At 26.4% G+C, this 12,060-nt stretch overlaps 1 protein-coding gene across 2 annotated transcripts in view; it reads right to left on the minus strand.

The window, feature by feature from the left end:
* Nucleotides 1-2,659: 2,659 nt before the first annotated feature.
* The window catches only part of LOC107437518 (DNA-directed RNA polymerase subunit beta'-like), a 13,144-nt gene continuing 3,743 nt past the window's right edge, over nucleotides 2,660-12,060 (minus strand). The window contains exons 3-13 of one of the 2 annotated variants that reach the window (XM_043051353.2): nucleotides 11,572-11,589; nucleotides 11,460-11,477; nucleotides 10,412-10,426; nucleotides 9,906-9,923; nucleotides 9,679-9,696; nucleotides 8,804-8,827; nucleotides 6,956-6,973; nucleotides 6,706-6,723; nucleotides 6,530-6,547; nucleotides 4,850-4,867; nucleotides 2,660-3,012 (exon numbers count right to left, since the gene is read on the minus strand). In XM_043051353.2, the coding sequence (XP_042907287.1) occupies nucleotides 2,873-3,012; nucleotides 4,850-4,867; nucleotides 6,530-6,547; nucleotides 6,706-6,723; nucleotides 6,956-6,973; nucleotides 8,804-8,827; nucleotides 9,679-9,696; nucleotides 9,906-9,923; nucleotides 10,412-10,426; nucleotides 11,460-11,477; nucleotides 11,572-11,589 (323 nt within the window). In that variant the 3' untranslated portion in view covers nucleotides 2,660-2,872. The remainder of the gene's footprint in view (nucleotides 3,013-4,849; nucleotides 4,868-6,529; nucleotides 6,548-6,705; nucleotides 6,724-6,955; nucleotides 6,974-8,803; nucleotides 8,828-9,678; nucleotides 9,697-9,905; nucleotides 9,924-10,411; nucleotides 10,427-11,459; nucleotides 11,478-11,571; nucleotides 11,590-12,060) is intronic. The other variant, XM_043051354.2, reaches the window with a different exon arrangement.

Genomic DNA, 12,060 nt, shown 5'->3' on the forward strand with positions numbered 1-12,060 from the left:
AGTTCCGGTTAAAATGGGAGTGACTCGCATGAGCGTGATAGTAAGAATTCAAGATTTTAATAAGAGGATTTGGTCCACAATTTAAATAAAGTCTTTACTTTTGTTTCGTAACAGTCAAAATTGATTTAAGCCAAATCAATTAAATCAAGAATAAAAGTTTAATAAATCTCTATGTTGTCTAATTTATTGCAGTTTCAAAACAATTTGAATGAAATTAGTATGAAATCATGCTACTCCTGAAACATTGTTCCGTATAAAAAAAAGCCAAACATTTTAACATTTTCTTTGTTAAAATGTTTGGCTTTCTTTATACGGAACAATATAAAGACTTTGTCAAATTTGTTCATCGAGATGAATACATGAAAGACAACTTTCACACCCTCATGGCTCAAGGAAGCATATGCTGGAAAATTTGCAGACATCAAAAAGCTTTTACAATGCAAACCAAGCGAGATTTTTGGCTTTCTATGAAAAAATTTGTAAATGTCCCAGAACAGATAGTCTAATCCATAATGTATAGAAATATCCATGAATATGCATTCTGAGACTTAAATAAAGTCTTTATATCTTCGCTTATAAAAAATTAATACGTAGTGCCTGTATTAAGATTTTTGCCAAAAATCGGTTATCTCCAAGTTCTAATTATTTTTTTAATTAAAAAATTAAGTGATGTTATCGCACAATTACAATAAAATATTTTGTAACCAGCCATATTTTAATATCAAAAGTAAGAAAAAGCTCTATATATCAAGCTGCTACTTAACTATTTTTTCCGTTCTTTTGTCTTTCCTGAAAGATAAGTTTTGTTCGATATGACTGGTCTTCAAAGTCATTGATTCAAATATTCTGCTTCCTTTTAATATCCGTCAAAAAAAATGACCGTTTTTTTTTAAATAAAAACTTTTTAAACTAGAAACCATTAAAGTTGACAAAATGTGGGATTAAAATTCTAAGAGAGTAGTTGGTCTAATTTTAAAAGCAATTTTTTTTATCTCTCTTGGCTTTTTAAGCGCTTTGTATTAGCCTGTATTGTGAAATTGGCTAGTCTGCCTGAAACTCTGAATATACAAACCTGCTATCTTTTGTCTTTGAAATGTAATTGGAATTATAATTTGGTTGGAAAGGTTCATTATATTTATTAGTCTCGTGCTCAAAGCATTGCATTTCAGTGGAAGTTAGTTATAAGACTATTTATTTTATTACTCATTTATTTATTTTTTGAGAAACAAAATTAAATAAATTGTAAACGTCCGTATGTCTTGCACCGTAGAAAGAGTTTGAGTGTTTTAGTGAAAAAATGTTTTTTTGAAGCAGATTTTTGAATTCAATTTTTTAAGCTTAGAATCTTTAGAATATTCTTTTTTTAATTTTTATAGAATTTAAAATGTAATGGTGGTTGTTTTATTATTGATAGAGTTATACATTATTTTTTTGTTTTGTTAAAGAATGATTGAATGAATATTCCTATTTATTTGAGATTTTTATAAGCCTTAAAAGCTTTGGAAAATGTAACGAAGCGTGAAGATGTAGATTTTTTGATAAATTTGATAATAGCACTATGTGATATGAATTTTTTAAAAGAAAATATAACTATATGAAAATTCGATGATTGTGGAGATTTCACACTGTAAAAAATTCCGCATAAAGTACCGGCACTTTTAATGCTTCATTGGCAAAATATATTTACGACGTAATATATAAATATTACGTCATAATTTTTACAGCATTATTTATTTTAATTAGAGTGATTCAGTGTTTTTTTGGTAAATGCATCTGTAAATATTAAGGCAAATATTTTTTTTTGTTTCGTAACATGTTTCAGTTAAAATGGATCTTAAGGTAAAAAGTACCGGCACTCAAGTTGCCGGAATTTTTTATAGTACGGAGATTTTGCTGTGCACAAGAACACAAACGACAAAATATTTTAATGATCGGAAAATACGCTTTAAAAGTAGCTCACAAATTATACTAAAATTTTCCATGGAATATTTAGAGAAAGAAATCACTGGATTTTGACAATACCTCAATTATTAGCAACTCCTCCAAGAAATCGGTACCTGTTTGAACCATAGTTTCAGTAGGTTGAACCATAAATACGCTGAACATTTGCTGAAGCTTAATATGATATCATAGTATAGTGTAGTCAAATTTAATAACTACCATAATGTAGATCCAATTTCCATAATCAAGATGCAGCAAATTTGAATTTGATAAGTTCCAAAATTTATTGGAGCTGCAGAATCATAAAAAAATTCAATTAAGAAGAATAATTTTTATTTTATTCAAACTTAATCTCATAATAAGGTTACAGCAAATTTAAACCTTATTACAGAGCTCCAAAATTTACGGCAGTCACAGAATCATAAAAAGCCATTTAAAAGGCTTTCCTTTTTTTACATAACTTGAAACTTAATTTCTTAAAAAGAAATTGATCCACTTAACCTCACAATAACGTTACAACATACATAATCGATAATACAGTTTAAAGAGCTCCAAAATGTATAACTCTTACAGAACTATAAAAATTCACTAGAAAAGTATAACTCAATTCTTTTTTAATTTCCTTGAAATACAAATGGCTTAAATCCGTATCTAAAATATTTTTTATTTAAATTTAATTATAAATGTCTTAAATCGATGAAATAAAGTAAACTCCAAATTATATATATTTTTTTTATAAAAAGGCTTTATTCAATTGAAGTATTAATTAAAAAAGGCTCAAACACATTTCTTCGTCAATATATATTTCCGTTGAAAAAATTTATAACTCTTTAAACATCATTTCTCTACTTTTAAATGTCAGGAATATTAGTCTGGCATTTAGAGTGGTGAAAAATCATAAATCTTGAGAAATTCATTTTTTCTAAGTTTATTAACGTCCTCTATTTCTACTCCGCAATCGATCATTTTGAAAAAAGTGAACTAGTTGCTGATTATCAATGTATTCTGATCCATAATTTAGGTCATAGCCATACTGTCTTCTGCTTTGGGATAAATATCTATCTTCATAGCCTGTAAATAAAAGGTAAGATTTAGGCTGTAAATAAAAGGTAAGTTACTAAAGTTCCTTGAGATATTAAAGTTGTTGCAGAATAAGGAATAATCGCGATTCATCCGATTTCAAGAAACACCATAAGTGACTGTCAAATAACAAAAACGAAAAAATGTAAATATATTAGTACCCCTTTTCAATTTTTTTAAGTAAAACAATTAGGTTTCTTACTGTTTGGTTCTAGGTTTGTTACGTCATCTTATTAAAAATTCCAGCATCTTAAATTGCAATAAATTCTTATGCTATGCAATATATCAAAAACGAAAAAATTTGAATAGAGTAGTTCCCCTTTTCAATTTTTTTAAGTAAAACAATTAGGTTTCTTACTGTTTGGTTCTAGGTTTGTTACGTCATCTTATTAAAATTCCAGCATCTTAAATTGCAATAAATTGTTATGCTATGCAATATATCAAAAACGAAAAAATTTGAATATAGTAGTTCCCGTTTTCAATTTTTTTAAGTAAAACAATTAGGTTCCTTACTGTTTGGTTCTAGGTTTGTTACGTCATCATATTAAAAATTCCAGCATCTTAAATTGCAATAAATTCTTATGCTATGCAATATATCAGAAACGAAAAAATTTGAATGTAGTAGTTCCCCTTTTCAATTTTTTTAGGTAAAACAATTAGGTTTCTTACTGTTTGATTCTAGGTTTGTTACATCATCATATTTAAAATTCCAGCAACTCAAATTGCAATAAATTCTTATGCTATGCAACATATCAATTAATATACTAATCATTATCATAAGAAAAAATTCCAATTTTATAGGATTTAAGGACAATAAAAAACTTATGAACGATTATATACTTGTTTTTTGTGAAACATAAAACAAACTATAAAATTATAGGCTGCAACATAAAAAAAAAACACTCGTCTTAACAACTCGTCTTAACAAATTATGAACTATCGTTTAGGCGTCACTGTATGAGATGAATTCTTGTATCTTAAATAAAGTAAAATTAATGTAAGATTTTAATCATCTCAGGGAAAAAATTATTTTTTCTTTGACTTCTAAGAAACAGTTTTCAAGTAACTTAAGTTCCTAGCGATATTAAATTTGTTGCAGAACAAGGAATAATCACAGTCTTTTCGATTTCAAGAAACAGAATAAGCTGCTATTAAATAACAGAAATGATAAAATGTAAATATATTAGTACACCTTTTCATTTTTTTTAAAAGTAAAATAACTAGATTTCTTATTGTTTGGTTCTAGGTTTGTTACGTCATCATATTAAAAATTCTAGCATCTTAAATTACAATAAATTCTTATGCAATGCAAAATATCTTTAAAAATACTAATCATCATCATAAGAAAAAATTCCAATTTTATGGAAATTATTTAAAATAAAAAACTTTATAAGCGATTACATACTTGTTTTTGTGAAGCATAAAACAGACAATAAAATTATTTACTACTATATGAAAAAAATAACTTTACTCATCTTAACAAATAGTGAACTATTGTTTAGGCGTCACTGTATGAGATGAATTCTTGCATTATAAATTAATTTAACAAAAGAAAAATTCTTTTTGTTAGAGTCCTAAGAAATAAGAAGTTTTTAAGTAAATGAGTAAAGTTATTTGTTTTTTGGTGAGACGGAAAACAGACTGATTTATCTGAATGAGCTCTGCGTATAATGAACTACTACTAAAAAACACTTCTCTTAATTGTTTTATTATTATTATTATTAATATTATTATTATTATTATTATTATTATTATTATTATGAAAATAATATGTCTCTGGTAGAAAAAACGCTTACAGAATGGAGAAAAGTGGTTACTTTGAACTTACTTTGATAATCGTAGTCATCTAAAAATTAAGATATAACAAATAAGTAAACTTCAGAAATAGGATATGCCTTTGAACTTTAATTAGAATGGAGAATGATTCCTTTTTTCTTTTTTGGTGCATTAAAATAGCTATTAAAAAAACATATTTCCAACAAAATTAACCAAAACAGAATTTTTGCAGTCTAGATCAAACGAATGAGATACTTTTCAATCAAAATACTATGTTGGATCCATTAAACTATAAAAATAAAAGGACTAGTTAAAAAGTATATCTTTGCTATTGCTAATCAATATTTTTATGTCATATTACTTTGGTGTAATTATTTGGTAGTAGAATATCGGAGAAGTATTCGAGTAATTCAATTTTCCAATAGTTATAGGACGATAATTGATCCTGTGTGATTATTTTCAATTGTTTAATTTTAGGAATATGAAAAAAACACATACATCACATAAAATAAGTAAATATTTTTAAGGAACATCTTTCAAGAAGGATTTTTTAAAGACAACCTATTTACAAACTGGTACACCTTCAGAAACTACAAATAAATGATAAACATGAACACTCTCAATTTGGAAGTATTAAATTTTGGTTATATTAGCTGATTATTTATGTTGCACTAGAGTTCCATAATGGGCTATTGGCGACAGTCTGGGAAACATATCTGAAGATGATCGGAATATGATATATCTGAATGATACCATCACAATATTAATCCTCTGCAAAGAAGATATCACCCTGCTGCGTTAGCGTACCTGCGCATGAAATCGACCACTTGACGATAAAACAGTTTAACGAAAACAGATATTATCATTCTCGGCCCCTTCACAGGCTGATCGAAGTGTTCACCCATCTGCTCAATGACCGCTGACAGTGGTGGTTGACTTCGGTGATCTACTGAGAACCGTGTGTTACGATCAGTCCACTATGGGTCCATTATGGGAAAATATCCATTATTTGGCGATTTATCAACAATTCACAATATGAAAAAGGTCAATTACATTTAAAATTATTTAGTTAACATCTCATATTATAGTAAACTCGGAATTAAATTGCCAATTACTTTTACTAGTTAATTAAATCTTTTAATTTAATTGTCAATTAAATATTTTAATTTAATTTAATTGTCAATTACATTTAATTGTCAATTAAATTTTTTTATTTAATTTAATTGTCAATTACATTTAAATTTAAAATTGTTTGGCAAAGTATAAAACTTAAACAGCACATATTACACTAAACTTGGATTTAAATGGCCATTGAAAGTATTTATATCTTATTTGAAAAAGGTCAATTGCGTTTAAAATTGTTTGGCTAAATATAAAACTTAAAAATCACATATTATACTAAATTTAGATTTAAATGGCCATTGAAAGTATTTGTATCTTATTCGAAAAAGGTCAATTACATTTAAAAGTTATTTGATTAAATATAAAATGCAACCATCACATACCATAGTAAGCTTGGATTTCAATGGCCATTAAGAGTATTTAATGTTATTAAGTAATATTTATTTTTCAATTGGAATCAATTTGAAAATGACCATAACACGTTTTTTCCCAAGTAAATGATTTAATAAAGATATTTACAGAGAATAGGATTAGAGGATTGCCCTTATATTTGAGACTTAAATTATATTAAAAGGCTATAAATGCCTATTATTTCACTTGAACTACCCACCTCCATATCCATTGTCACCTAAAATGAAGTTAAAAAGGGTCAAACTTATTAAATATCTGAAAAGATTGCTTCTTCACTATTTATTAAATGTCTATTCAAATTACTTTATGTCAAGGGAATTAACATATTACTTAGCTCTTTCGCTTGGATTATAATAAATAAAACATTTCACTTACCTTTATATTCATATTCACCTAAAATTAAGGATGTTCATAATAGTTAGTCAAAATAATGTTCATCATTTTGTGTCAAAATAATATTCGCTGAATAATTTATTATTTAGTGGATGCATTAATTAACCAGCATAAATTATTTATTGCCAGAAATAATTACAAAGCAAAACATACATAATACATGTTTTTTAAATAAGTATAGTTGTATCGTTTAAAATATTTATCTATCTAGTAGTAAATGTAGTTGACTTACTTTCGTATTCATAGCCATCTGAAATTTAATTGTATTGGAACTAATTATCATTCATATCACTATAGCATTTTGTTAAAAAGTTGTATATTGAATGCTTGCAGAAGTTAACCATTATAAATTATATAGTTTTCGAAAGAATAACAATCAGTAATTGGATGAAGCAAGGTAATTATAATAATAATTATTTATAATGTTATACCAGTGACTAAAATATATCATTTTGTCTGAATACTAAGGGCTTTTCTAATTAGAGATTTTCTAATTAGAGATTTAATGCACGAATAATAATTAAGAAGTAAAGCAATTTGGATAATGATAAGTAGAGTTTATAACTTGCCTCCATAAACATTTACATCAAATATTAAAAAATATAGATAATTATCTTTTATTATACACATTATAAATTACTTAATAATTTTATAACACATAGTTCTTTAAAAAAATAAAAGCATAGCTACAGCGTTTTTTGGAGAAGAGTTTTTTCAATGAAAGTAAAATAATTACTAACATAAACAGAGAAAAAATAGCCAGCAATTTTTAAAAAAATCTTTGAGTGTTTGTTGTTGTTGTTTCTAATGAGATTTGGACAAACCAAGCTCCCCGGCCATTGGTCTTATGTGATTTAAGTTAGAAAGGTGTGCCTTTCGTTTGACAAGAGAACACGGCAAGAGTGAAAAGTGCATCTTGGTTCAGAACCCCACGAATAGAAGGCAGCATCACTCATTCGCTAGACAACTTCCTCAATTTAGGCATGGATTTGAAGGGGAAGGAAATTTTTTCCAGATTCCTGTACCGATGGACTGACTACAGTACTTTCGATTCTACAGATTTTATGAGCAGGTATATGCATGTTTGTTAAGTTTTATATGCATGCTTTATTTATTTGAAGACTTTATTTGAATAGTGGGCCAACTTCCTCTAAAAGTTTAGTAAATTCCCGTGTTGTCTGATTTGTAGTATTCTCTGATTGATTACAGAAAAAAGTTGAAGGTGTATTCGTTTCAAAATAGGCTAGGAGTGTTTCGCTTGGGCATGAAAGTACGAATTCAGTATTGAAATAAGAGGATTTAGTCTACTTTTTTGCGGTGTCCTCTGATTAACTGGAAAAAAAGGTTGAAGGTGTGCTAGATTTAAAAAGGAAGAGGAGTGACTCCTGTTAACATGAAATTAAGAATTCAATATTTTAATAAGAGGATTTGGTCCACTATTCAAATAAGGTCTTAACTTTTGTTTCGTAACAGTCAAAATCATTTTGAATCAAATAAATATAAATCAAGAATAAAAGCATTAAACATAAATTATCGCTATCCGTGAACTGCAAAAACAAATTATGCAATGGAATTTATCATGTTTCTGGCAAAATTTTGATAAAGATTTTCTGTAAAGATTTTGGTAAAATTGATAATAAAATATGGTTTTATAATGTGTGATAAAATTTTTAAATGAGAGAAAATATTATAAGTTTATCCTGATACCTTAAGGCATGGAATAAAAAACATTTATCCGGTTAAATTCCTTCAGTTAAATTTTTTTTTCTAACTGTGTAATAATAAGAACTATAAATTTTAAAACCAGAATTTCTAGTTAACCGTTACCATATGAACGGAAATATTACCTAATGAATTGCTTTAATATATATTTTTTAGTTTAATTAAACAAAATTATGTTTTTTTACAAGAAATATCATTACCATACAGTATGGCAATTTGACCAGAACCTTTTCCTCCGTATAGAATGAACTTCATTAACTAAATAAATGGAACATGAAAATTTCTATTATAAACAAATAAGATTTTATAATGTTTAGTACAAATTCCATGCTGGTAATAATTAGATCATTTTACTTACCATTATACACATAGTCATCTAAAACTAAAAGTATTCTTAGTAAGTAAGCTTCAATTTGCAACATCTTTTTTAAAATGTTTTAAAATTAACGAAATCATTGTATAACTTTGATATCCTAAATTAGATACTGTTAGAATTTTCAGTCAAAAATTATGGTAAATAACCGGCAGCAGTCGGTCTATTCAATTAACCGTAAAGTTTATGGTAATGAACATTTTTTACCTTTACGATTTTGAAATCGTTTACAACTATTGTAGTTAAAAAAAAAAGCATGACTACAAAACTATAGGGTTTTTTAACCATTTACAACTAACATGGCTTCAAAACTGTAAAAATGAAGTAGCTTTATGATACTGATATCTATGAGTGAATGAGAGTTTCGTATATTGATGTTCCAGAGTCTCAAATTGGGAAGTGAAGGACACTGGAATGACCGATTAGCCCTATCGTCTATAATATGAACACATCTGCAAAGAACTAAGTGGCTTCATTACATGGACCAAATTAGTGAGATAAAATTCTGGTTGTATAACCCTATTAGGTGAAAGCAGTTAATAAAAGGTTTTTCTAACAGTTAGCAGTTTGAATACCATCTTATTTATTGTTATTTGGCCGTTTCGTTTGAATATGGCAAAATAACAACAATATAAATTGTTATTTAACCATTTTTCTGATAAATTTCTAACAGTGCATGACAGCTTTTATAAACTATATAATTTTGGAAAATATAATATCTTCGTGCGAAGAAACACAAAACACTTCTAAAATATGCAAAAATAAAAAAAAATGGCTAAATAACAATTTATATAATTGTTATTTTACTGTAAGGTACGTTTAAATTAAACTCGTAGTCCTTATGAATAGGACATACTTACATCTGTATTCATAAGCACCTAAAATTGAAATTTTCAAATAATTCATTAGTTCGCATTATTATTTTTATACATATTTATGTTTATTGAATGCATAGTTTGTACAGTTATACAGTGAAAAACAATAAATAAGCAGGTAGAAAGATGAAAATCTTCCCAAATAAAAAAACATGATTTAAAGATGATTAATACGAATCTCTTGACGGTAATTACTAACATATTTTACTTACTGTTTAGCCCATATTCATCTAAAATGGAAAGTAATCTTAGTTATTAAGTATGAATATTTATATGTAGGAAATATTATTATGATCAATATTTATACCAAATACAACATTTATGCACAAGGAAAGGCATGACGAGCTTCTAAATATTTCTCACATTAATTATTTAGTATAGCGCAAAAAAGGGACATTAATTATAGAAAAAAACATACATAAGAGAAGAAAACTAGTTTTAATTTTAAGAAAGAAATTTTAGTCGAATTCATGCACATCAAAAATTTAAAGAACTAGTGGTTAATAGTTTTTAATAACTAAAATATTTTTCCAGAAATTCCTTTATCATGTATAAGTTAACTACTATAAATTATACAGTTATGGAATAAACTTCAATTAAATAGGCAAATTGGAATCTCTAAAAAAATAGATATAGTTGAATAATAAACAAATTATTATTCAACTAATAAAGCGATGTTTAATACCTTTACTGGCAATAACTAAGATATTTTACTTACCAAAATAATAGTTATCTAAAATTGAAAGCATTCTTTGTCATAAAACTTCAGTTAACAACAATGTTTTTATAGAACTACTTCTAGAAAACTATATTCTAGAAAAACTTCTAGAATACGCGAAAAATAATATGTAAAGGATGTAAAAAAATGAATTTCACGTTAATTAGATGCTTTACATTATATGTTTACCATTGTATTCATATTCACTTAAAATTCATAATATTAATAATAATAATGCTTCAATTCAATGTAATATATATAATTAATATTCATGAGTCAATATTAATGATTCAAAAAAACATTTACGTAAGATGTTAAACTTAAGAATGAGTGAATCATAGACACAGCGTTTCTCAAAATTAACCAATAATTTGAAAACATAATAAAAGAAAAACGGAGTAATTTAGAAATGTTCAGTTCACTTGGTTCTGTTTAAGAATATGATAAGAATTGTTTATCATAGATATAGCGTTTCTTAAAATTAACCCATAATTTGAAAACATAATGAAAGAAAAACGGAAGAATTTAGAAATGCTCAGTTTACTTTGTTCTATTTAAGAATGTTTCTTATCACAAAATTTCCAAATTAGTTTCAAAGTTTTTCTACAGATGGCGCTGTTAACTGACAAGAACTATAAAACAATATATATATATATCGTAAAATTTACGCCATTTTCAGCAACTACGTTATACAGTTTGAGGACAAAATTAAAGACACCAGTACAAAGACTTCTGCTAGAATAGAAGAACATGCAGTTTAAGAAAAAATTTGTCATTTTTGATTAAATTTTTATATAGTTTGAAATTTCAAACAAAAAGTATCCGTCCGCATTTTTATTAATTTTCATCTCCTTCCGCTTTATTCCATTTATTTTTAAATCCTCAGTTTTTACGGGATACCAGGTACTATGTAATTCTAGAATTAACAGTCAAAATTAATTAACGTTAATAAATATCTGCTTTATTAATAATTCCATAACTTATGCTATTAAATGAATGAGATATTATTTTCTCCTCTTTAATAACAAAATTCATATTTTATATTTACCCAAATAATCGTAGTAATCTTAAAGGGAGAAAAATATTTAGTGATTAATTTAGAATTCTTAGAGTAAAATATTTAAACTTTATTTGAAAGTTTGAATATTGCTTTAACTTACCTCTATAGCCATATGAACCTAAAAGTATAAGTATTCGTATATGTTAATTAAGAAAATAATAACAAAATACACTTTTTTAAAAACTCTCCAAAATTTTGTCGGTTGTTTCCATATTAGAGTAGTGCACACAAAATCGCCAGAAACTAAGAGTTGATATTTAAATCCTCATGGAAGGAAAAGTATTGAATTTCATATGACTTGATTCAAAGGCGAAAGTACCAAATTATTTAGAAAATGGTGATGAAATTAGATTAAAATCATATCAATATGCCAAAAAAGTAGTTTCAAGTAATTAAAAATAAGTTAAAATTCAAAAAGTAAAATTTCTGTTAAACCTGGTTTGACATTTTCTTAATTATTGATTTCTATCTTTTTAATCTGGTTGATTGAAAACTCACTAATGATTTCCATGCAGTTTTTGATATTTTGAAAAAATTTTTCAAAAAATTCAAAAGATGTATTCATGCACATCAAAAATTTAAAGAACTA

The sequence above is a fragment of the Parasteatoda tepidariorum genome, chromosome X2 (assembly GCF_043381705.1).
Source record: "Parasteatoda tepidariorum isolate YZ-2023 chromosome X2, CAS_Ptep_4.0, whole genome shotgun sequence".
Lineage (NCBI taxonomy): Eukaryota > Metazoa > Arthropoda > Arachnida > Araneae > Theridiidae > Parasteatoda > Parasteatoda tepidariorum.